Source organism: Natrix helvetica (genome assembly GCF_964273705.1).
Source record: "Natrix helvetica genome assembly, chromosome: Z".
In the NCBI taxonomy this organism is placed as follows: Eukaryota; Metazoa; Chordata; class Lepidosauria; order Squamata; family Natricidae; genus Natrix; species Natrix helvetica.
In genome coordinates, this window is record NC_138554.1 from 28,761,307 (window position 1) to 28,789,299 (window position 27,993).

General features: G+C 39.4%; 1 protein-coding gene across 1 annotated transcript; it reads left to right on the plus strand.

The window, feature by feature from the left end:
* Window positions 1–10,872: 10,872 nt before the first annotated feature.
* On the plus strand, window positions 10,873–26,454 carry MFAP4 (microfibril associated protein 4). The gene is made up of 6 exons (XM_081970810.1): window positions 10,873–11,095; window positions 16,578–16,668; window positions 22,302–22,465; window positions 24,564–24,660; window positions 25,152–25,334; window positions 26,028–26,454. Exons 1-6 carry the CDS (start codon window positions 11,090–11,092, stop codon window positions 26,273–26,275), a joined length of 789 nt encoding a protein of 262 aa, XP_081826936.1. The 5' UTR covers window positions 10,873–11,089; the 3' UTR covers window positions 26,276–26,454.
* Window positions 26,455–27,993: the final 1,539 nt, after the last annotated feature.

The following is a 27,993-nucleotide window of genomic DNA, read 5'->3' on the forward strand; positions in this document are numbered from 1 at the left end:
AACAGTTGTTAAGTGAGTTTTGCCCAATTTTATGATCTTTCTGGCCACAGTTGTTAAGTTAGTAACATGATTTTACATGAATCTGGCTTCTCCATTGACTTTACTTGCCAGAAAATCACAAAAAGTTATCACAAGACCCTGGGACACTGCAACTGTCGTAAATATGCTCAATTGGCTGCCAAGCACCCAATTTTGATCATGTTACCATGATTATACTGCAGCAGTCAGAAGGATGAGAAATAATTGTGTCACGTTTTTCAGTGCCATTGTAAATTCAAACGGTCACTAAAGGAATCGTTGAAAGTCAAGGACTACTTGTAGATCCTCACTGTTACTATATAAAGCTAAAATTAAATTTCTTCAACTGCTACCGCTCTTAGTTATGACGTCTTGAAAATCAAAATTTGTACGTAAGTAAGAGAAACTGGGCTTAAAGCTGAGCTTAATCCTCATTCAGAAACAACTGATTTTTATTTGAAAATCCAAAGAGTATTATAAGCTATGATGCCCAATTTTTAAATGAAACCTAGATTCAAGGTGTTCCAGTGACTGAAATGCAATAGTGATATTTAAATTTCAGGGAATAAAGTCAAGTTTCCAACTTTTCCCATTACTTCCTTTTGCTCTCAAGAATGTTATTCATTGACTATGTCAAATAGTTTCACTGGACATTCCTCTCACTCAATATTCCTTTCAATTTTCTTGGTTCACAGGGTGATTCTGAAGGTCCTATGGTATATTTGGTGGGCCAATCATGAGTTTTAAATAATATTATTAGCCGGGGTGAAGGATGTGTTCTTGGGAACCATCCTGGTATCTATAGTTAGCTCACATATTACAAAAAAAAATTGTATTCCAAATATTGAATTTATCAAAGGCCCAACAGTGATAAATTACATAACTGGTAGCAGAAATAACTTGCCTGACCATGGTTCCTGACATACTATAGCTTATGGATATTAATGATGTGTCTATTGACTTTTGTAGAATTAATAGACAGTGAAACAGTATTTACCTGATGGATTATGAATGAGAAAGACATTGCCAGCTAGCTTTCTTATGCACTTAAGGGAAGTCTAGTTCTGTCTTCAGCATTAGCTGCAGTAAGCAACTTAGCTTTTGTTTATTATTTATTTATTTATTTATTTGGATTTCTAAACCGCCCCCTCTCCCAAAAAGGAACTCGGGGCGGTGTACAGTCAGATAAAATGCAGATAAAATACAATAATATAAAACAATTAAATACTAAACATTTAGATGGAGGAGATAAGACTGTACAAGAAATAAATATACTATGGAAACCCTAAAAAACATCCCCAATTAAAATACCCAAACCCAATTATCCTCGGGAGGCAAAACTAAGAGAGTGCCAGGCCAGCTGATTGAAACAGGTGAGTCTTTAATTTTTGACGGAAGGAGCGGAGGTCGGTGGTGGTTCTGATGTCGGGGGGGAGGTCATTCCAGAGGGTTGGGCCCATCACAGAGAAGGACCTACTCCTAGGTGTCGCCCGCTGGCATTGCCTAGCGGATGGCACCAGGAGGAGTCCCTCCCTGTGTGAGCAGATTGGTCATAGGGACGTGTGTGGTAGGATGCGATCCTGCAGATAACTAGGTCCTATGCCATGGAGCGCTTTAAAGGTGGTAATCAATACCTTGAAACGCACCCGAAAGGCCACAGGCAGCCAGTGCAGCTCGCGCAGGAGGGGTGTTACGTGGGAGTATCGTGTACTCCCCATGATGACCCGCGCGGCTGCGTTCTGAACTAGCTGCAGTCTCCGGATGCGTCCCAAGGGAAGCCCCATGTAGAGGGCATTGCAGTAGTCCAGGCGAGACGTCACCAGCGCATGAGTGACCGTGCGCAGGGCACTCCGGTCCAGTAGGGGGCGCAATTGGCGCACCAGGTGGACCTGGTGGAACGCCCCCCTTGCCACGGCTGCCACATGGTCCTCCATTGACAGCCGGGCATCAAGGAGGACGCCCAAATTGTGCGCCCGTTCCACAGGGGACAGTTGTTCGCCCCCTATGGCCAGCGATGGTGTCAGCTGGCTGAACCGAGGTGCCGGTAGCCACAGCCACTCGGTCTTGGAGGGGTTGAGTTTGAGTCTGTTGTCCCCCATCCAGACCCCGACGGCTTCCAAACACCGGGACATCACTTCGACAGCCTCGTTGGGGTGGTTTGGGGTTGAAATGTACAGCTGAGTGTCATCAGCGTACAGGTGGTACTCAACCCCAAAACCACGGATGATCTCACCCAGCGGCTTCACATATGGGTTGAACAGGAGAGGCAAGAGGACCAACCCCTGTGGCACCCCACAAGTGAGTGGTCTCAGGGTCGACCTCTGCCCCCCTGTCAACACATATTGCTTCCGGTTGGAGAGGTAGGAGCCGAACCACCGCAAAACGGTCCCTCCGACTCCCATCCCCTCCAACCGGCGCAATAGGATACCATGGTCGATGGTATCAAAAGCCGCCGAGAGGTCTAATAGGACCAGGATAGAGGAACAACCCCTATCTCTGGCCCTCCAGAGATCATCAACCAACGCGACCAAGGCTGTCTCTGTGCTGTGCCCGGGTCGGAAGCCGGACTGGCGTGGGTCTAGATAATCGGATTCGTCCAGGTGTCGTGGAAACTGCTGCGCCACCACATTCTCAACAACCTTCGCCAAAAAGGGGAGGTTGGAGACTGGACGGTAATTAGCTAGCTCCATTGGATCGAGCGAAGGCCTCTTGAGCAAGGGTCTCACCACCGCCTCTTTCAAGGCGGTTGGTAAGTATCCCTCACCCAATGAGGCGTTCACCAGGCCCAGAAGCCAGCCTCCAAATGTAGAGCGTCCAAATGTATGTTATTGCTATACAGATAGTTCTTGACTTACAGTCATTGGTTTAGTGTTCATTCAAAGTTACAGCACTGGGGAAAAAAGCAGATTTACAACAGGGTCCTTGTACTTACAACCATTGCAGTAGTCCCACAGATACATGATCAAAATTCAGGTGCTTGGCAACTGCCATGTATTTATGATGGTTTCAGTATCCTGGAGTCATGTGATCACCATTTGCAACTGTAGGAAGTTAGCACCGACCCCTCTCCTAGAAAAATGAAACATTTTAGGAAATATTAAAAGGGATGAATGATTCCCCTAAAAGAGAGGCAAAAACTCAGCTGCTCCCACCTATGTGAATGGGCCATTAAGGCCTGAGCAAATCTATTCTACATAACGAAGATCTGTCTCCTTCACGCAGTTCCATAATATGAATCCCAAAGCCCTTTCATTACATCATCATCCAGCAAGACTCAACCAAGTCTCGGACTCAGGACAGCCTACAAAGTTGCCCCTATATGGCCCCATGAGAGTCTGACAACCAATCAGAATACAAGCTCAAATTCAAAAGCCCAGAGAGGGTATAAAACTCAGGCACCTCTTCCCTTATTTTCTTCACCCAACATCTTCAAGGCATGTGATCCTGTCCACCATTAAACCTTCTTTCCGAGCAACTTCCATGAATCCAGTGTATTTTTCCCCACTTGGAACTGAACCCAGAAGGATATTTCTTCCAACACAACTTTCCTAGCCAGCTTTCCGACAAGCAAGGTCAATGGGAGGGGGTGGGTGGGTGGGTGGGGACATTGGATCAGCTTAATGGCTGCATGATTAACTTCACACCTGCAGAGATTCACTTAATAATTATAGGAAAAAAGCTGTAAATCAGGCATGGCTCACTTAACAATGATCTTGCTTAGTATGGGACTTTCTAGTCCCAGGTTATAGACCAATAACTCATAAATTGAGGATTGTCTGTAGTTTCTCTTGGATGTGAAGCATTTTTATTTTAAGGCCACAAACCTAATTAAAAGTTATACTCTCCCAATATAAGTAGAAGTACAATTGTTTTCTGAATGATTATTTCTTCTGAACTCAACTTCCATTAAAACAAGACAAGAAAAAACAAAACAAAATCTGATCTGTACATATAGATCTTTATATAAAAGTACTAAAATATTATTAATACCTATTATCTTTTTTATGAAAATTGAATTCAAAAGCTGACACAATGGAGGTTTTGAATTTTGGAATCTGAGCAATAATTTCAATTGGGCACATCTTAGAAGTTTTGAAATAAAGTTTGAATAAATTGATGAAGTTCCCTAGTTTGGGGAGGGGGGGAGAAAGGAAACACATCTTTGCAAAATTGTTCAGATCATTTCCATATCTTTCTTCACTCTGATGTAACTTCTCTGGAATATTGGAATAATCTTTACATGCATGCTAGTCTAGACAAATATAGCATAACTGTTTCCACCATTATGTTATATTTATCTAGACTAGCATGCACGTAGAGATCTCAGAGATAGGCATTTGGCTTTAAAGGTTTGTTGAGAAACAGTGTTTCATTTTCAGAAAAGAAAAAAGATTTAAAAAAAGAAAAGGAAAACATCTTGGAATCTATCTTTATTAAGATTTAATTCATTCCCCTGCCAGGCACATATGTTTCACTACATAGAATGAAGGAATCTTTTCTAGCCTGATGCCCAGCAGATGTGTTGGAAATTGAATCCTGTTGATTCAGCCCCATAACCAATCACTATTCTGGCAAAAGATTATGGAAATAGCCATGCTGGCTGGAGATGGTGGAAGTTTTAGAATATCCTCCAACAAATCTGGACAGTATTATGTTGGGGAAGATTAAGGAAGTTCCATACATGAAAATTAAGGTGACCAACTTTTTTACAATGAAAAGGAGGACAAATAAATTGGAAAAAATATATCGTAAATAAAAGAAATATTTTATTCATTGCAACAATAATACACTAAAATATGGTATATGCATAATAAAAACATTTGCAACATTTTATATTGTAATTATGCTTACATGCCTGTTAATTATTATTTAAATGAGTACTTTTCCATTGAATTAATATTTTTTGTCAATGTATCATCTTCTAACAATATATTGGAAATATCTGAACAAGAAATATCCTTCATATTGAATTTTACGGCAAGTGCTGCAGCTAGAGTATCAACATTCAATCTCGATTTCTCACTTGTCGAAAAATCATTGGCAATTGAAAAAAACTCTTTCAACTGCTGCATTAGTTCCAGGGCAGCACAACATAAATTGAACAAGTATAAATAAATGTTCACATGGAATATGTTCATTTTTGAAATGGCTGAAAATATCCACCCATCTTTTATCAATTTCAACATGTTGATTTTCCCATTGTATTAATTTTTCAGAATTTAAATATACATTCAGTCTTCTAATTTCTTCAAAGAAACAATTGTCGTCTATTTTAATGTCTAGCATTTCTTTAGATAAAAATTCAACACAAGATTCAATATCTGTTCAATATACTTGCGATGAAGTAAAAAAAAACACCATTAAAAACTGTTTAATAAAATACGTCACATAACGCGGAACAGATTAGCCTTCAAATATCAAAAAGGAGGACATGTAGGAGGACACTTTTCGACGGAGGACAGAACTTACAAAAGAAGGACTGTCCTCCCTAAAGGAGGACGGTTGGTCACCTTGTGAAAATGCTATAGAAGAAAGTGCTATAATGGTGTTTTACTGAAAGGAAAGATCTGAACCAACCACCCAGGAAATAAATTGATAAATGAAATCTGTGTATCAAAAGGGGTGCATTTTTTCTTAATCTTTATTCATTATGAAGATAAAACAAATGATAAGGCATTAAGAAAGAATAATGAAGTAGCCATAATGGTACACTAAGCTAAATATAATTGTCACTTGTTAAAAGTGTCATTTTGGCAGTTTCAAACAAATCATGAAAATTATTTTTTTTTACGATGTAATACAGTATGTATCGGTGGAGAACTTTATTTATTTAATTTCCTAGTAGATCCCTTCGATTTACTAATTTGATTCAAAAAGAGATAATAGATTAATATCATATATTTATAGATGTAGAAAGTTCTAGAAATAGGGCACCAAAGTTAAAATTTTTTTTTAGATTTTCTAGTGATGGGAATAGTTCGGTCTGAGTTCATATCTTTCATTACCTTATAATAGATTATTGTAATAACAGAATAACAGAGTTTGAAGGGACCTTGGTGGATTTTTAGTCCAACTCCCTGCTCAAGCTGGAAATCCTATACCATTTCAAATAAATGATTATCCAATCTCTTCTTAAAAACTTCCAGTGTTGGAGCATTTACAATTTCTGGCGATAAATGATTATCCAATCTCTTTCCACTGTTTAATTGTTCTAACTGTCAGGAAGTTTCTCCTTAGTTCTAGGTTGCTTCTCTCCTCGATTAGTTTCCATCCATTGCTACTTGTCCTGCCTTCAAATGCTTTAGAGAATACACTCCCTTCTTTGAGGCAGTCCCTAATTAACCGTTTTAATTTAGAATATACCTAAGAATAGAAAGCATTTGTATTAGCAATTGCCAAGTTCTTAGTAAATGTTGACATCCTTATAGATATGGGTGAAAACACTCTTCTACACCGATTACCCATTAAACCATCCAGCTGGTTCCATTTGTAGAAACAAAATTGAAATGTGTATCTTTGCCTTGAATGTCTCAATGGGCGTCCTCCTAGATGCCCGGCTGTCAATGGATGACCATGTGGCAGCCGTGGCAAGGGGGGCGTTCCACCAGGTTCGCCTAGTGCGCCAATTGCGCCCCCTACTGGACCGGGATGCCCTACGCACAGTCACTCATGCGCTGGTGACATCTCGCCTAGACTACTGTAATGCTCTCTACATGGGGCTTCCCTTGGGACGCGCCCGGAGACTGCAGCTAGTCCAGAACACGGCCGCGCGGGTTGTTATGGGAAGGTCTAGATATTCCCACGTAACACCGCTCCTGCGCGAGCTGCACTGGCTACCTGTGGTTTTTCGGGTGCATTTCAAGGTCTTGATCACTATCTTTAAAGCGCTCCATGGCACAGGACCTAGTTACTTGCGGGATCGCATCCTCCCACATACATCCCTGCGGCCAATCCGCTCTCACAGGGAGGGCCTTCTCCAGGTGCTGTCCACTAGGCAATGCCAGCGGGCGGCGCCAAGGAGTAGGGCCTTCTCTGTGATGGGCCCAACCCTCTGGAATGACCTCCCCTCCCGACATTAGAACCACCATGGACTTCCGCTCCTTCCGACAAAAATTGAAGACTCACCTGTTTCGATTAGCTGGCCTGGCATAATTATAATTGTTACAACTGCTACCTCCTGGAAGTATACTCTCAACTGGTTATTTTAAGGGTATTGTTTTAAATCAAAGTGATTTTAGGGCTTTTAGAGCCATATTTTATTCTTCTATACAGTTCTTTTAATTTTTAACCTCCTCCATGTGTATATGTAGATTTGTATTTATATTTATATTTGTACCTATTATTTATTATGTGTGTGGACTGTACACCGCCCCGAGTCCCTTTTTGGGAGAGGGGGCGGTTTAGAAATGCGAAGAATAAATAAATAAATAAATAAATGGTTTTTTTTATGTAAAAAAGAAAAGTCCAACCTCTTTTGTATTTTTCAGCAAGATAAATGAACTGGTTTGGACATTTGTAATGAAATTCATTATGTTTACCTATATTACCAATCATACTGTTGTTAACTAGGGAATTCTGGAAGCTGAAGGCCACATATTTTAAAGTCACTGTCTGTCCATGTATTTGTCTATCAAAAGTGTATGATGATCCCAATGATTCTGGGAGACTCACAAGAACATTTTTTTAAAAAATGGAATAAAAAACAAAAATAAGAAAAATAAAGATTGCAAAAATGACAGAAACTAAATGGAATTTGCATCATGATATTTCCTCACTTGCCTCCCTCTTGAGAATGCCTAGGAAAGCCATCAGGCATGGCATTGTTTTCAAAGCAAGACAGAGGTATTTTAAATGAATAAATAGGGAAATCTTACAAGCAATTATTTGCCATTCCATACAAAGAATTTCTTACCTGCAAAGAAATCTACTGAGCTCACTGCCACTTAATTCTTGAAGAATTTCAGAAACTGATCATACTCAGGTTCCTATCCTATGCACCTGGTTTGATCTGACTTAATTGTTGGTTGTAAACTACAATTTATTGCTTTCCGTGATATATAAACCTAATGAATTCAGTGTTACTTACAATGAGATCTACAATCTTTATACATTCAGGGGTAATACTTTTCCTTCTTCTCCATAGGAGAGATGGAATTAATGTGGACATATTATTAAAATGTGGTTCATATATTTCTCCTAATTTTTTGCTTCTTGAAAATCCAAAATGGTTTCAAGTGCTATAAGACTAACCCTACTTTGCTTGCAATTTCTTCTCCCCCTGCCCCCCCCCCAAATAATGAAAGAATCATGGGCTACAAGCTAACTGTAGGTTGCCTACCATTTATTTGATAAGCAGTGAATCTCCAGAACTTCAAGAATCATAATAGCGACAAAAACAGCCAATTTATGACAGCTCTATCATTTTTATTGGATGCCTCTAAAAAGATTGTGGGAAGTTGGGAGAAGAGCATTTTAAGTAAATAAATGTTGTAAGCAAATGGAAAATGTAGAGCAATCCAAAGATGGGATGTGCCAGCTAGGCTGTCTTTCCAACTTAGATCTGAAATTGATGCCTTGTGAAGGCCAGTTATAAACAATATATTTCAGTGAAGGGAATATTAGTGTAAAATACATCTCTTCTGAAAATAAGGTGACAGATTCTCTTGGAACCTCTGGAAGTCCTGTGGGATCCCAGATTTCTGTGACTTCAACCAGCTAGCCATTGTTTCTTTAGGTGTAATGGTTGTAAAGAAAAACCTGTGATTCATTAGATTCTGACATACACCTGAAAGGGGCTGTTAGAAAAGAACTGGGGGGGGGGGGAACCAATGTAAATTTATTGCACATTATGGAGTTCAGAAACTTATGGTAACAGAATGTATGTACAGATAGTCCTTGACTCACAGGAGCTTATTTAGTGACTGTTCAAAGTTACAACAATACTGAAAAATGTGACTTACAACCATTTTTCAGCTTATGATCATTGCCGCATCCTTATGGTCACATGATCAAAATTCAGATGCTTGGTAACTGACTCATATTTATGACGCTTGCAGGATCCTGGGGTCATGTGATCACTTTTTAGGACCTTCTGAGAAGCAAAGTCAATGGGGAAGCCAGATTCACTTAATAGCCATATTACTAATTTAACTACTTAATAACTGCATCAAGAAAGGTTGTAAAATGGGGTGTTTAACAAATCTCACTTAGCAACAGAAATTTGGGATTCAACTGTAGTCGTAGGTGGAGGACTACCTGTATATACACACACACAGACACAGACACACACACACAGTATGACTGCAACTCTATGCAGTTCACTGGGAATAAACTCCACTGAATATATTGGTGCTCACTTCTGACTGAATGGATTTGATTTGCAAAATACATTGCCCTTCAATAAGTTAAAACACACTTTGGGTTTTTAATGGGAAAAAAATGACTATTGTCTTTTCTATTCTCCGGACTATTCTCTGGGGATGTCAACTAGGTCCATAGTCCAGGAGAAAAAAAAATATCCAACTCTTGTTTGATTACCGGTAGTTTCTTCATTATTTGCTCTCTTAATCTGATACACACATTAAAATCCTTGTTATGACACTCCACAGATGAGGCAGCTTTTAAGTCATCAGTTAATTGTACCAGCATTAGTGTTTGTATCTGTATCCTGATTGACTTCACAGTATGCAAAAGCAGCATGCACTACCATTCTCTTAGGGGTGCGCTTGGATTAGTTTTATAGGTGGGGACAGTCTGGATTACGTTATACTGGTTTGCGATCACATTCGGTTGGTGTGAGATCACTCCTTTTCTTCCAATCCCATGGCAATGTTTCCCAAGGCTCTTCTTTTACTTCTCAATCTCAACTCCACCCTGCTACATGGCTGATGTTTCCAGACAAACTCTGGGTTGGAGATCTGAATGAGTTTTGAGAGTTAATGACCTGCAGTAGTGAAGCAAGACAGACAGAGGGGAAAGGGAGGGAGGGAGGGAGGGAGGAAGGTGAGGGAAATGTGATTCTCTGCTTCTTCACAATATAACAACAAGTTTAGCAATTTTTCTGACATTAATTGATAACCAATGGTTTCATTTTTCGATGTGAGTTTGTGGTGCCTCTCTTCTAGAGGGATGCTATAACAAGCCTTGTGACTTATTTCTTGTGGAAATCCAGTGCAGTTTTTGACAAAAAACTAAAGCTACTGCTATAGACATCTGTTAAAATTAAATCCCTTCACTTGTCTCAGCCTATATAGAGAGATTGATTGATGGGTGTTTTTCTACTAATAACATTTGCTGAGAGCTGAAGAAATCAAAACCCGGTGAATCCATTGGACTCTGAAAATAAGGAAGCAACATTTGCTATCATTGTGTATCTATGAGATTGTGAATAACCAGTGGGAGCAACACATTTTATGCTGATATAGTTTTCTACTAGCTCCATTTAATGTGTCTGTGGGCAAGAACCCCAGGTTTTAATCCATTACTAGATCACACCCTTCTTCCACAGTAGACAAGAATCCTAATTTCAAGACCATCATTTTTTTATTTCACTGGAAGTCCCTCTTTGGAACTTCACAGAATACACCCAAATGTTCTGGCTCTGAATAATATTTTCTCCCAACTATAGTTAAAATGTAACACATTTTCCAATGTGATCACACAAACACAGAGACAGAGAAAGATTTGGGGGAGCCTACTTGCACATACGTGAGAAGGGCATATAACAGCATTATGTTCATGCCAAGAGCCCTGGAAAACATCTAGCTCTTGGCTTGTTCTGTGTTTCCCCTCTTCTCTCCAATTTTTCATTTCCTGCCTTGGTTTTCTGTAGCACATTCTTGCTCTCCGCTTCCCCTCCCAATCCAGAGATTTCTCTTTGGGCTATAAATCCAGGATTTACACATCATGTCTTTCCCTTGGCTTGGGGTATGTTAGTGGGCAGGCAGCAGTGTGGGTGGGAGGTGTATAGCTAAAGGCCTGCAAAGGAGACTGAAGGAGGCAGCTTCAAAAGAAAACAGAAAGTCCTATACAGAGAGCAACAGGAGTGACAGCTCAGGAACCACAGAACAACATGAAGGTACAGTAAGTCAACGAAGAATCTGAAAGTTTGGATCAACAGATATTTTTGGAGGGAAGGTTTATTAGGCTGTGAAATAACATTTGATTATTTTTTTCAGCTGGACTTTTGCATTCTCTCGTCTCTCTCAATCAAATTAATGTTTGTAATGTTCTATTTCAATGTTGTATGTGATGGATGGAATTTGCACTTATAACAAATGGTGAAAGCCAGCTTCAGTAACTTTTAAGTATGATAGCTGAATGTGGTAAACTGAGACCCAGCAAAGTGGAGTGGTTAAGAAGCTTGGCTAAGATTAAGGTTTGGGAGATTCATGTTTACCTTCAGCCATCAAAGCTCACTGGGCAGTCCCTTTCTCTGGGCCCAGCCTAACCACATCAAATTATAGCTGCAAGGATTAAATGGAGGAAAAGCCTTCTGTGAGGTGCCCTGTATTGTGGAAGGATATAAAATTAACACATCAATAAAGATATCCTCCCAATACAATGTATGGTAGATGTGCCAAAGATTTCAGTAAAAGATTCTTGAAGAATTCTGTTTGGCCATTGTAGGGAAGTAAAATGCTAAATGAAATAAACTTTTCTTTTGGTATGGATGGCTTTCCTTGTCTTCTTAAATCCTGGCATTTGCTTTCCCTATCATGAAGTTGATTCTTTAAACAAAGGGATGTTTACTTTTTCTATCTGTAATACTATTACAGGATTGCTTTCCAAACAAAGACACCTTGAACTGCTTATCTAGTTTATTTTTGTTCTGTAACAAAGGCGAGAAATGTTTTCCATTTCATATCCAAGATAGTGGAATTACAAGGACTAATTGAGCAGAGTAAACCTTATTGATATCTAATTAGTACCTAATATGATTCTATGAAGTGAACTATTTCATACAAAATGCTTTGCAAAACTAATAGGGAATGGAGGGGAGGAAAACTGCCCAATTCCCTACATATGAAAAGAGATAAGGGGATATTAATTTCCACAGAGAAAAATGATCAACAAGAAATGGGAAGAACAAGAAGGTGCAGCTTAATTTAAAAAATAAAGATGAGCCAAAATGATTGTACGAACTTACAGTATGGATATCTCTATCTCTATCTATATGTATGATAGCTACATCTATATATCTTTCTATATCTATCTATCATCTATCTATCTATCTATCTATCTATCTATCTATCTATCTATCTATCTATCTATCCATCCATCCATCCATCCATCATCTACCTACCTACCTACCTACATACATACCTACCTACCTATCTATCTCCACTATATAGCTCCCTCTCTATCTATCTATTTATAATCTATCTATCTACATAAAGGTACATGAACAGAGACGTACTAGAGATCAGCAAGGAGCATATCTGATTCAGATAAATTAGCCCCCTGTAATTGCACTGTCTTGAATATGAAGGAAAACACTTTGTTACATTACAAAAATTGAGCAGTTTTATACATACATACATACATACATACATACATACATACATACATACACACACACACACACACACACACACACACACATATACCAGCGATGGGGAACCTTTTTTGGCTCGCGTGCCATAAGTGGGGGGAGTGCAGGGGGGTCGTGTGCGGGCGTGCCACACCCATAATGTGATGTGTGACACCCCAGTGCTCAAGTGTGCACTACAGGCACTCCCCTCCCCCATTTTTACATGCTTTTTTCGCCCTCCCCAGGCTCTTTATAGGAGCCTGGGGAAGGCGAAAACAGCCTCCCACGCCCCCCTGGACGCCCTCCGGAGGCTTCAGGGACCTTCAAGAGGCTTCCCTGAAGCCTTCGGAGCAGTCAAAACAACCCTCCGAGCAAACCGGAAGTCACTTCCTGTTTGCTCGGAGGGTCGTTTTGAGCACTCCGAAGGCTTCAGGGACCGTCCAGAGGCCTCCCAGACACCCTCGGAGCTCTCAAAATGATCCTCCGAGCAAACTGGAAGTCCATTCCCAAACTTCTGGTTTACCCATAGGGCCGGTTTTTTACGCTCCGGAGGCTTCGCGGAAGCTCATGAAGCCTCCGGAGGGCCTCCGGGGAGGGCAGGGGGCTCTTTTCGCCCTCCCCAGGCTCCTATAAAGCCTCTGGAGCCTGGGGAGGGTGAAAAATGGCTTTAAAAAAGGGTGATCCCAGCTGGCCAGTGTGCGTATGTGCGCTGGCCAGCTAACAGGGCAGCGCCTCGCGTGCCCTGACAAATGACTCCGCGTGCCAGCTGTGGCACGCATGCCATAGGTTCGCCATCACTGACATATACATATACATACATACATACATACATACATATATACATACATATATATGTAGCCCGATTTTCATACACCTAATATGAGCCCTATTCTCCAAAATAAGCCTTGGTTAAGCTTCGCCCGCCATCTGGTTGTACAAGGTAGAGCAAGGCACAGGTGTAAAAATCAAGTTAGGGTGGGGGTGGGCGGGGTGGAGCTGCCCCACACACCCCACGCCCGCTTACCTTAGGACCATCACGGCCAGGGCTCCTATGCCCAGACACCTGTCGCACTGTTGCTCGACTTCTGCAGCTGGACACTATGCGGTGCATCGAGCCAGTGCTGCCGCTCGCTGCAGAACACCACAAGACTTGTCACATCACTCATTGCAGAACACCACAAGGCTTGCTGCGCAGGCTTTGCCATTCATGGTAGGACACCACAAGGCTCATTGTGCCGGTTCCACCACTCACCTGTGCAATGGCACAATGCACCACATAGCCTCCTGCTGCTCGCGGTGGCAGCGCCAAGGTGCTGTAGCCATGGCTGCAGTGGTCCTAAGGTAGGCGGGTAAGACAGCACCCAAAAAGAAGACCTGGTGCTTATTTGGGGGCCAAAAGTAAAATAAAACCAGATCTTTTACACACACACACACACGTGTGTGTGTGTGTGTGTATTGGTTTTCTGCACTATCTAGAATATTGTCCGTTGATTGCATGAAGAAAGCTTACTGGCCAATATTTTTCATGAGCCTCTGCATATTTTCATCAGGAATAGAGGCTATCACCCTAGTTTCAAGTAGAATATTGTTTATTGCAGGCAGCTTTTCTGTATCCATGCCAGAATCAAACTCAAGGTTTCCTACTTGTTATGTTTCCTACTCGACGTGTGATGCCCTAAACATGAAGTGCTTGGAGAGATAGCTGGGAGAGATGATGTGGAAACAGAGATGATTTCTTCACACGTTTCCTATGGGTTGCTCTTTGCTTGCTTGCAAATGTTACTGCAGGTATTCTAGGGGTGAGCTATGATTTCCACCCAGTTTCTTTAAGGGCTTGGCTGCAACCTTAAGTACATTAATGAAAGTGAGCAATGCTATGTAGCAGTGTTTCCTACCCATGGCAATGTAAAGATGTGGGGACTTCAATTGGCTGGGGAATTCTGAGAATTGAAGTCCACACATCTTCAAGTTGCTAAGATTGAATAACACTGCTCTACAGGCAGTTCTCAACTTACAATAGTTCACTTAATGACCATTCAAAGTTACAATGGGATTGAAAAAATGATTTATGACCTTTTTCACACCTATGACCCTTGCAGCATCCCCAGAGTCACATGATTTATATTTGGATGCTTGACAACTGACTCACATTTATGACAGTTGCAGTGTCTGAAGATCACGTGATCCCCTTTTGCAACCTTATGACAAGCAAAGTCAATGTGAAAACCAGATTCACCTAACAACTGTTACTAATTTAACTACTGCAGTGATTCACTTAAGAAATATGGCAAAAGGGGGGGGGGCAAAACTCAAAACAAATTTCTCACTTAGTAACAAAAATTGTGAATTCAATTGTGGTCGTAAGTTGAGGACTACCTGCCCACTATACATCAGAGCTTCAAATAAAAGTATATATGCAGTTTAAGAATCTGTAATTTTTCATTTTAATCTCTTTGGTTCTTCTCATTGGTTCTTCATACAGTAAGAAAACAGTGTATATTCCCAGAAAAATAGACAGATATCTAGCTGTAAATTCACAAACTTTAAAACCAAACAGACAATAATAACAACAGCAGCAGACCAGATTATATAAACATTTTATTTCAAAAGTAAGTAACTGGGACAGGAACACATTCAACGAATTGGCAAATCTGGTCAAAATGTTCCTGCGATGCATTTTCCCCCTCGATGTTAGGCCACAGGCCAAAAGAAAATTCTGTGGCCAAGAAAAACAACAGAGTACACAAAAGTTTCTACCTAAACTTGTGTCTGCCATGCAGATTGTTGATAGATGATCAAAGTTAAGGAGAAAATGAATAATAGTAGATTAACTTTAGAGTTCTACTCATTCTCCCACTTTGGGAACTAACAAATATTAATTAATGTTGGATCAGATGGAAAAATTATCTATTTGCCAGTTTCTGAATCTTAATATTTAGGGCTTCTTGTGACCTGAACATTAGGCCAGTTATCATGAGCTAATGTCTCTAAATCATGTTCTCCACCAGCATCCACGTTTTTTGCTGCTTGCCTCACAATGACAAAAGCCGCATTCCAGCACCATACTGTAAGATCTTTCCCTATGGAGCAGGCATCCAAGATTGCAACACATTTACAAAAGGGACAGGGTTTGTATTGCACCAAGACAAGGCCACCTTCATCAACCTGATTCCTTTTGCTCCTTCTACAGGCGCTGCTTTGACTAATAAATATGTAGGCAACTTTTCAAGTTTCAAGTACCAGGTTTATGTTGTGATATACTGTATTTCCATCTCTGACAATTTTTTTTTTCTGTTTTCAATCAGTGAATCCATTTCTCTCTTTTTCTTCCTACCATATATTGCTATGAAACTTTGAGCGCTAGAGTTCATATTATCATTAGCAAAGAAGCTTTTTAAGGCCCTCAACAAGTTTCTGAACCCAAGAAAATGTGCATTCACATTTTTCACTTGAGACAGCAAAGCCTGATTTTTATCTTTTGCCATGGTAATATTTAATGTGAAAATGACCAAAAGGAAGGTTTGACATAAATAAGCCCTAGGCAAACTAAGCACACATGACAGATTTCTATTTTTATTTTTCTTGGTAGACAATGCCAAATGTATTAGGACGGTGTCAGAAGGAGTTGCTGGGAATTGGGCAGTATATACTCTATATTATAATTAGGTTGGTCACACAGTCAAACATGTTTAGACTAGGTTTGGCATTTTTGTCCAACCATCAAGTTCTTCCCAAGAACCTGAAGGTACTGTCTCCAATATGTAAGTTGCTCCAAGTAAATCTGCCTTCTGCCATTGACTGATGGTGATTATGTCAATGCTGATAGTGTTCAAGTAATGTTTCAGCTGTTTTGGAATTGAATCCAAGTTTTCTATCTGTAATACCTTTGCTTTCCTTTGCCACATTCATTCTACTTCTATTTGCAGATCTTTATAGTATAAGGATAATTATATTACTATTAATAATAAGGTGCCTCTTTCCTCACTATGTATCATGGATGACAAGTCATGCCTTTTTTTTTTTTTAGCTTTCTCAGGCTTCCTCATTTTTGCCCATCTCTCTGTTCCTCCTTTTACTTCTTCAGCTGCCAACATTGCAAGGACAGGCCATCAACTCAGGTAAGGGGTCTTGAGACAGATTTATGGCACATACTCATCCTCTACATGCTTATTCTATATTACGTCACCTGAAAGAAGGCAGTGACATCATCTTTTAATAAAGTAATTTTAGCCATCTTTAGGTTGGACAGGAAATAATTCTTATCTAAGACCATGAAAATCTGTTTGTCAATATAGGCAATACAGAGCTTGTTATGACTCGGGGCATAAGTAGAATTCTCTAAACTCCAAAACAAGCCTCTCAAATGCCTCTCCATACATTAATTTATTTTTTGTGTCTTCACGTCAATCTATATTAGTGACTGATCAGAAAGTTCCTTCAGTTCTCTTGGCAAGCTTTCAGAAATGGTTTTTCACTGTCTACTTCCTAAGAGAAAATGACCTGCCCAAGGTCACCTTACTGGCTTTGTCCCTAAGGCAGACTAGAACTCATGGTCTCCTGGATTCTATCCTGATGCTTTAACCACTATACCAAACTGGCTCTCCATTCCAATTTGACTCATCAGTTGAAGACTTCAAGGTTTCATGTGCTCCAATGCTTGGGCTTTGTATATACAAGCTTCTGTCAGGAAGAAAGGGCAGCAGCTTAGGGAGCTCCCCTGGGAGTGCAATATTGCCAGCAAATTGTACCAGTATTTGGGTTATTGGATGGGATCTATGATAATTCACCATGTACAACTTACCATGTACAACTTACCATCACGTCCCACTCACCACATTCAACTTGCCATGGCCAACTTGCTATGACCATGGGAAAACTCACTGCAGGACAAGAGTTACACTAATATCAAATAAATTGTGGAATAGAATAATTAAAAAGGATGCAAAAGCAGGGATAGAATGAAATGTGAATGATAAAAATTAAAATCATTTTTTTTATTTTAAATAATTAAATTGAACTGTTAAATTGTCCTGCCACCAGTTATCCCATGGCGAGCTGTCCCGCAGTGAGTTGGCTGTAGTGAGTTGGCCGTAGAAGTTGTTCCATTCATTATTGGATGTGGGTTGAAAAAAATACTGATGATTCCTAGATAGCACCAACAATATAGAAACTTTTCTCTTTCCTGCCATTTAGTGACTGATCTAGGAGTGCATGTTAAGTTTATGTATTGTCTGTCATGGAACCCCCAGACATTATACTGCCCGAGAAAATGCTTAGATTCCTTTACCAATAGCAATAGTACTTAACTTATATACACAGTGCTTTAGTGCCCTCTCTAAGCAGTTTAACAGAGTCAGCATATTGCCCCCAACAATCTGGGTCCTCATTTTACCAACCTCAGAAGGATGAAAGTTGAGTCAATGTTGAGCCGGTGAGACTCGAACTGCCAAACTGCTGCAGCCGGTAGTTAGCAGAACTTGCTTGCAGTACTACATTCTAACCACTGTGCCAACACAGCTCTTATGGTTGTATATCAGCTCTGCATCAACCAAGTTTGTTTTCTAAAGATTATAGGTTCAATTACGAGTCTTAGAACTATGGCCATTTACACTGTCTCAAGTATATTAATGTCATTGGCACAACTCAGTATAAAGCACATTCCTCTATTATTAAATAGATAATTTGTGCTAAAAAGTAAAGAAACTCTCAAGTCAAGCTTAACTCTTGGTGATTCTGACTGTGAAGCTCTTTTGGCAGGATTATGAAAGTTTGCTGGTTTTTTTGTGGTTTCTTTTATTTTTTAATCTAGCTAACAGACATGGCATTTCATAATCATCCGAATCCAAATACTAATCAGGACTGACCCTACATGGCTTCTGAGATCAGCCAAGTCCATTTGTTAAAACATTTCTAGACAGAGAAACTTTGTTGCCAGAGCTGCTCTTTGCATACATATTCTTTTTTTTAAAAAAAAAAAATCTGGCATTAAGTTGCCGAACAGAAAGCCATTTAACAATAAATGAAGAACATCAAAACATAGTCCATGTTCAAGCAAGCACAAAAGACACAAACAAGCACTTAAATTATATTCTCAGCTTCTGAACAGCTGTTTGCAATCAAATTGTATAGAAAAATACACTGCTTCCAGTTAGCCAGAAAGTCTCATGTTAGGAGGTCATTTGTGGCTTGCAGCCTGCCCGGCCTGGCTTACATTATAGCATCTTTTGCCTTTTTAATCATCAGATCATTTCACCATAGTTAAAGGCAGTGTTCTCGAATATCCAAAATAGCCAGAACACTTAAGACTTTGTATATTCCACTGCATAGTGCTTTACAGCCCTCTCTAAATGGTTTACAGAGTCAGCATATTTTCCCCAACAATCTGGATCCTCATTTTACTGACCTCAGGAGGATGGAAGGTTGAGTCAGCTGGTGTGAATTGAATTGCTGATAGTCAGCAGAATTAGCCTGCAACATTGCAATCTAACCACAGTACCACAACGGATATATACAACAGTAATGCTTCTTGGATGAGATGTCTCTGTATTTTTACAATGCAGTATAGAGAATCTTGAAGTACACAAGAAGTGTCAGGTCTGTTGTCCATCTAGCCCAGAAATGGCTACTTTGAAAGCAGTGTTCCAGGTTTCCAAGGGGAGACTTTGCTGATCATATGCTGCCTATTAACTGGATATTGAAGTGTTCCAACAGGATTTTCCTGCCATGCAATACAAATATTAACTGACTGAGCTGTGATTGCCCTGTTCTCTTACTTCCATATTAATCCTTTATATGTTACAATATAAATATCCTATCTTTATATCTGAAAGATTCCTAACCAGTAGTTCAGCACAATGTTAATTCACCAACTGAATAATTATTTCAAAAGAAAAACACAAATCTATCTTGGGTTCAGAAAAGATTATGGAAAAAAGCAAAAAATGAAAAGATTTAAGATATGTATTTGCATTAATCTGAAAGTCCTTTAGAAGATCCTGTTTCTGGCTGCTGAGTGGGCACTAATTATGGAGTCAGGGAGACACCTGCTTGAAGAAGACACTGGAGCATCTAGTCCTACGATAGAAAAAAAAACTTTCTTGCTGTTTAGTGCCTTCATATCTCAGATGAAGAAGGGACCATAAACGTTGATCTGATTGCTCAGGTACATGAATCTGCAAGAAAGGAAAAATCCCATCCCTGATATAATGGGGTCAACCTTGCCAAGTGGACCAGAAAGGAACAAGACCGGATAATAATTCTACTTTAGTGTAAAGCTATATTAACACAAATCTGAAAGTACAATTCTCTTGCCATGTCCATTATAGCCCGATAATTTAGGAAGGACCCCTCCTCAGCCTCTTAATCTTCCTATAATGGAGCTGTAGGCTATGCTGTCTCTTATCTGACCATTCACTAGACAGAATCTTTTTTTACATGGCCTCCTAAGATAATTCTCACATACCATTGACAATAGAGAGTGTCAGCCTTGAGCTGTGGTCTCACCGTTTCTTACTACAGAAGATGCATTGAAAATCTCTGTCATTATTATCCAAACTCACAACATCAGTAATCTGTTGGGATAATAAGTATCTTATCTCATACTTTCTCTCTCTCTCTCTGTGTGTGTGTGTGTGTGTGTGTGTGTGTGTGTGTGTGTGTGTGTGAATGTATTTGTGTTACAACCCCTGGTATGCCTAAATATATATCATATATATATATATATATATGTGTGTGTGTGTGTGTGTGTGTGTGTGTGTGTGTGTGTGTGTTGTATTTGTGCTGATAAAATAAAGGGAGACTAGTATGGATCCATTTCAAGCTGTTTAGCTCTCATCAGCTCATCATACCAGGGGTTGTAACACAAACACACACACACACACACATATATATACACACACATACATACATACATATATATTATATATATATATATATATATATATATATATATATATATATATATATATATATATATATATATATATATATGCACATATATGTATATGCACATGTGTGTGTGTGTGTGTGTGTGTGTGTGTGTGTTGTATTTGTACTGATAAATAAATAAAGGGAGACTAGTATAGATCTATTTCGAGCTAATTAGCTCTCATCAGCTAGCCATACCCTTACTGGGGTTTGAACCTGGCATACCAGGGGTTGTAACACAAATACATACATACATACATACATACATACATACATACATACATACATACATACATACGTCATTGGAAGAACAATAGAAGTTGAATGAAGTTGACAACATCTAGCCTTAGTGGCATTTTATCACACTTCTTCCTTTGTAACAAAATATTACAAGTTTACGACTGACCACCCTTCTCTTTTAAGATATTGCTGTCCACTGTTTTCTTCTTTCCCAATAACCATTCTATTAGTAATGTTATTTGTTAGAGGATGAAATTACTATATGTTTGTGAGTCTCGAGTAATGTCAGATGATCCTACTATAATAGGTAGAATATTTCATAGAACATAGAATAATGGGGTTGAAAGGGACCCTGGAAGTTTCTAGTGACTAGTCCTACCCCCTGCTTAAGCAGGAAACCCTGTATCATTGTGGACAAATGACTGTCCAATCTCTTCTTGAAAATCTTTAGTGATGAAGCACCCACGGCTTCCAGAGGTAAGCCATTCCATCAATTATTTATTTTCATTTTCGGGAAATTTCTCCTTAGTTCTAGACTGGATGTCTCTTTAACCATTTTCTATCTGTTAGCTGATGTATTTTTTCCTCCACATATATTGTTTAAATTGTAATGGAAGGCTGAACAAATAGCTTCCTATTATGGAAGAATGTCTAGAAAATTTTTGGTAATGGCAGTTACTACAATATATCACCGCTTGCTATCCCTGCACTCCCTCAAGAGTGGCTTTTGACAGAGATAATAACTAAAACAATTCCTTAATGTCTTGGCTAGAAGATGCTTGCTTATATGACTGTTAAGAGCTTTTCATGCTTGGTGTCTTTTAGTTACAGGCACATATGCGCAATCCCCACAACTTATAAACACCTGTTTCATTGAGGAATAAAGAGAAATAAGTATACATTTGAAAACTGTCCAGTATCCCTTTATAGGTTCAAGCTATCTAAAAGTAATCATTAACCTCCCCTGAACAAATCTCAAGCAGATCACATACAAATTCATTCAGATTGTTTGTGAATGACAAAACAATCTAATTATATATTTTTGGGGTAACAAACCTGCATTGCACATTAAAAGTTAGTATTTCCAAAATTTTACAGTTGTCCCCAAATCTCCAGAATTAATATATATGTACTCTAAATGACAGCAAAGACTGCATTGAAATTAAAGTAATATTAAAGTAATATCCCCTCCAAAAATCAATAATAAAAATTATTTATAACATCTGTTTACATTGGGTGAATATAAAAAATGTGTCTAAATTTGGACAAATGTGTACTAAAATGTATATATAAATTTTAACATGAATGAAGGGGAAAAAATTAAATTAATAAAATGTAATATTTGTATTTATTTCTTAGCTATTCTCAGAAATGTCACATTTGCCCAAATAGAAGGTAATCTTGAACAAAAGAATTATTTGTAATATATTTGAAAAAGAATAACAGCAATAGATTTATAATTATTGTCTTGGACTACTAACTCTCTGCTTTAAAGCAAAATGATCAGTCAGAAGCCAAAGTAATGTCATATGCTTGATGGGTTATTTAAATTTAAAGTAATATGTTTTTCCTCCCACTGGGACAGCTCAGCAATCCCAACCCTGTGGAGAAGATTCCTTTCCACTTGACTGTGAGGACATATACGATCAAGGTTCAGAGACAGATGGCGTGTACCTTATTTTTCCAGCAGGACCCAGTGTCCCTGTCCCCGTGTACTGTGACATGACCACTGATGATGGAAAGTGGACGGTAATGAAATCCCTGGAATGGGTCCAAGATGGGAAAGTGTATCCTATGGAAGCACAAGAGATCCTAGGACTGGATTATATTAGTACTGGCTGTTCAGTGCTAGTTTGGTGGAAGTTCTCATAACCTTGATTTCTTTGATTTCAGCCTGTTCTACAGTTGTAGTTTCAGTATCATTTATGGTGCTGATATTGCTCTATATAAAGCTTTAAAAAAACTTGTAGTATTTATCTTACAAGCATTTTTCCCCCTGGGAGTTCAAGAAAACAAATATGGAAGGGTGTATCATTTTATCACTACAGACCCTTCTCAAATAAATTGGACTAGAAGAGGAATTGGCAAAAAAAAATCATTGAGCTCTAATGTCAAATGGTGCAATGATCCTGGATATTTCCAATCCAGGTCCTCCATTACTCTTTTTCATGGGGCCAAGGTATCTGTGTCTCATGTGATTCTTTTCACTCCTTAATTTGAACATCAGAACATTTAGAATTAATCAGAAATACACATTTTGTGTAGTGTCTTCCTGTTTATGGATGTAGGCCAGGGATGGGTTTCAAAACTTTTTACTACCTATTCTGTGGACATGGTCTATTTTGTGGATATGGCTTGATGGTCATATGACTGGGTGGGCTTCGCCAACTTGATGCCACTCATCAGGAGATGTCATGGATTGGGTAAAATGTGGTGAAGCTCACTTAACAATGCTCTTGCTTACCAATCAAAATTTTGGCCTCAATTGTAGGCATAAGTCAAGGACTATCTCTGCCTTTCACTGCATGGCAGCCATGTCCTAGTAAATTCCTTCTCCTTTCTGGCAATTTTCCTTTCTGTTAGAGGCCCAAAATAATCCAGACAATGTAAGGCTTCCTGCTGTAGCAGAGGTTTGGACTAGATGACCCCCAAGTAGCCTTCTAGCCCTAAATTGCTATGCTGGTTTTTTCTTTCTTTCTTTCTTTTTCTTTCTTCTTTCTTTCTTTCTTTCTTTCTTTCTTTCTTTCTTTCTTTCATTCTTTCTTTCTTCTTTCTTTCTCCCTTCCCTCTGTGGGAAGCAACCCCCCCCCAAATAAAGTATTACTCCCAGAAAAGGAAAAATCAAGCTGCTAACAAAGAAACCTACCTGAAGCTCATTCCACATTACTGCCAGATTGAGATAATGAGCCTACAGAAAGTTTGGCTCCATTCACAGGAAATCATTCAAACACAAAGCCCATATTGCATAAATCCCAAAACTTCAAACACACAGAAACATATAAGAATCCTTCCCTATATCCAGTTTGTTGTTCAGCTGACCCAGAAACAAACTGCTGAATATCACTTTGCAAACCTCCTTCTGAGCAGCTTTTCAATTTAAAGGAGTCTCCAAAGTTTGCAGCTTTAAGACTTGTAGACTTCAACTCCCAGACTTCCACAGCCAGGCATGCTCAGTTCCGATTTAAAGTGATAGCATTTGTTTTTCTCCTTTGCTGAATCTCCCGGCTGAAAAGTGAGTGTTCTTCTTTATTTCTTCCTTTTTATTTCTCTTTCTTTCTCCCTCTCTTCCTTCCTCTCTTACTTTTTAAAGCTTTTTTCCCCCTTGCCTGAACCAGCAGGGAAAAACAACTTTTTTAAAAAAGCTTCTGATGGGAGAAGAGGTTTGGGGGAGTGGCCAGGTCATCCAGTACACCAGATTTTCACTACCTCTTCTAACATACTGGACTGGACTGGGAGGATCCCACCTCTGATGTAGGCCACAAAAATCACAAAAGAGCACCATCTTCTACAGATATAACCAATTCCTTGTACTTTTCCTTGTCTTGTTAGCCAATGTAGAAGCTGGTGTCCAGCATGAAAAAGTGGAATATAAAGACCAGACATCAAACAAACAAATATACATGTAAAATAGGAGGAGGAGGATTTGTGTGTATGCTTAAACCCAGGCTGTTAAGAGTAAGGCTTAGCACAGTGTATGAATTATTTTGGCTTATCCAATTAACCATTTTTAGCATAATGTCTAATCTTCCTTTTCATTGTGTTGACAGAAATACAGCTTCAGGATAACTGTTGACAAATTGATGTTAATTTAACAATTGTTTTTCCTCAAAACTCTTATACTTTGCAGGTTTTCCAGAAACGCTTCAATGGGTCAATCAGTTTCTTTCGGGGATGGAATGACTACAAGTTTGGCTTTGGCAAAGCAGATGGCGAATATTGGCTGGGTAAGTTTGAAGGGATAAAGAAAATTCCTCCTCCTCCTCCTCCTCCTCCTCCTCCTCCTCCTCCTCCTCCTCCTTTTCTTTCTCCCTTTCTTCCTGCTTTCTGAGAAGCGTCTGCCAAAAACCCTTGATTTTTCCCACCCTTTCCCTCACTGGCTTCTCTCCAGTCTCATAATTTTATGCATCTCTTGGTCCAGACATCTCCTTTTGCCAGAAACGTTTGGAATGTAAAATGTTTGGGTTTCTCCCCTAAGCAGCCGAAACCTGGGCCAGAAAACTACATCATGAAGTGCAATTGCTCTGTTTTTTATGAGTCAAGGCCAGCAAGCTCGGCCAATAATTGTCTTGCTTTTCTGTCTGGCCAGTACTTTTTGGTTAAGAGAACGGGGGTCATCCCCAAAGGGTAGGAAAATAAATGGAGGTGCTTTGGACTTCTTCCCAAGGCACCATAACGATGTGCCCACAAATGATTTTATAATTCCCATCTGGTCTAGGACTGCAAAATATCCACCTTCTCACCCTGAAGCAGAAGTATGAGCTACGTGTGGAATTAGATGACTTTGATAATAATACCGCCTTTGCCAAATATGCTGACTTCTCCCTTTCCCCAAATGCAATCAGTGCAGAAGAGGATGGCTACACGCTCCATGTATCTGGATTTACTGATGGAGGGGCAGGTAAGAGAGCTCAGGTTCCCAATCCCATGAGTACCAAATAGAGTAAGACTGAGACTCAAAATCAGGGCAGGAAACCCTATTTACAATAAGATAGTTGCCACACATTTGCAGCTGTCTTTTTTTAAAAGTTGGAAAGCATAGTCTTGTTTCAAACTTGGTAATCAAGCATTTAGGTAGGATCAATTTGGATCTGTGTATTATCATGAATACTAAGATAATGTTTGTCCTCAGTCTAGTATATAGATCAGTCATCCTTTGCTGTCCTTCTGATATATTGGGTCTATAATTTCCAAAACGCTTCTGGGCCAGGGGTGTCCAAATACTAACATAAACCCACATGTGAGTTGTTAAGATGTTTACAGCAGCCAGCAATATTTCTGTTCCTAAGACAGATGATTTACTGACCAATATACTCAGTCTCCAATGGATCTAGCAAGGACACTTACCTTGGTATATGGAATCAGAGTATATTATGGGGAAATTAGAAGTCATTTAAAAGATTTTTACAGCATGTTCCTTCCAATCTTGAAACATGTTATGAGATGTGCATGAAAACATTCCAGTGCCAGCTATCCCTATACTTAGGCTCCAATGGATCTAATTTCAAATATACAAGCAAGGACACTACTCCTTATTCTTACCAGCCTCATGAAGTCTCATTGTTACCATTATTTCGCTTGATGTTCCCACCAGGTGATTCATTGTCCTATCACAGTGGCCAGAAGTTCTCCACATTTGACCGTGACCAAGATCTCTATGTGCAGAACTGTGCAGCTCTGTCATCAGGTGCCTGGTGGTTCAAGAGCTGCCATTTTTCCAACCTCAATGGCTTCTACCTTGGTGGACCACATCTGTCTTATGCCAATGGCATTAACTGGTACCAGTGGAAAGGCTTCTACTATTCCCTCAAGAGAAGTGAGATGAAAATACGTCGTGTTTGAGATCCAAGGCAGCTAGTGGCTTTTCCCATTCTTCTACTCTAGAGGCCACTTGGATCTTGATGTAGACTGAATTCCCAATTATTAATGTATTTCATTACTCTGTTTTCCTACCTTTAGCATGCAGCCTGCACCAAATTATTCCTCAGAGAACACAACTCTCAATAAAGATACCCGTTTCTCAGGCCTTGCTTTACTGAGATCCAATACAACTAGATAATTACCAGTGCCCTATCCTACTAATCACCACAGTTATTGTAGCCACCAACATCCCGCTCTTCCAGGAAACCTGATGTTGGTTTGTATCACCAACATCAATATCACTGGCCATGGGTCTTACCTGCCATTTCAATGTCCCAAATAAAAAATTGCATTGGGAACATACCAGAAATAAGCCCCATCTCTTCTAGCTGATCGCTGCTCTTCAGCAGCCCAGCAGGAAAGAAAAAATGGAGGAGGTTATAGAGGTTATAGTAGTGTTCCAGGCTAATCTCCCTGCCTCAATTAATAAAAATGAGGTAAAGTGTATTGGCAGAACTGGAAGAATGGCTCATCTAAGCCATGTTCCTGCTTTAGCCATTTCCCAGTCCTTGATAACAAATCCAACAAAGGATTTGTAATATTTAAAACTACAGGTACCAGACGATTTAAGACCAAATGGAGAAAACATTTAAGAATAATCAGAGAAGACACATCCAATTGGAAGTTTCTGGCAGATGGGACCAAGTATTGTAAGGTTCAGGGAAAAGGTTCCCAAAGGTGATAGCAATTATCCTGCTTTAAAAAAAGAAAAGAAAAAGAAAGTCTTTGTTCCAAATATGGACAATTGAGAGACCAGTAGAACTGTTAATAATATAAAGGCTTTTAAGGCCACCCTTTCTGGGCCAAATCCCACCCCTATACATCTACCCAATCATTAAACTGTTTCTACAGCATCTGTCTGGACAGTGACATGGTCCAAGTTCTAAAGTAAAAATCTGAAGATGAAAATCCTCCTTCTAGCCTACTCTGGTATCTTGCCAAAAGACTTGTTTTGACTACAGCCTGCTCAACATCTGGATTCTGTTCTCAGCAATTAAGTTTATAGGACACCTGAGGCTACAGTACTGAAATGGGCAGAGATCCCAGAAAACCTGATGTTCTTTTGCATGTTCCAAAGAAATCAGTTTGGATCTTGCAAAAGCATGTTGTGGGAGAGAGTGATAAATTGGTGGTTAGACCTACAACAGTGAAAGTTTGGATCTGTAATCTGAAAAGGAGATGTAGAAAATCCAAGCCAAAAAGTTAAAATAATTAATTTCTGGAAACATTATACAAGTCATTAGCAACCATGCAAATTAAGATAATGAATGTATTGGAGAAAACAGATGCATTTTGAAAACTTAGAAAGAGATGTCTTCTTTTTTTGGGGGGGGGGGGACAAATGAAATAGTTCACTGACAGTATAAAGGAAAGAAGACTTGTAGAATCCTTAGTACTTTCTGAACTTGATTATTTGCTTGCAGATGTTTCATTACTCAACTAGATAACATCATCAGCAATAGCACATTGAAAAATCTGCAGCAAACAACCAAGCTCAGAAAGCACAAAGAAGTCCACAATTCCACCCTGAGCTACATATAATCTATGTAAAGGTGAACTTCCTCGAGGACGAGATAAGAGGTTTTGATTTCCTAAGTCACTACAAATTTCTTAGCACACCATGTTGCAAGCAGAGTTGG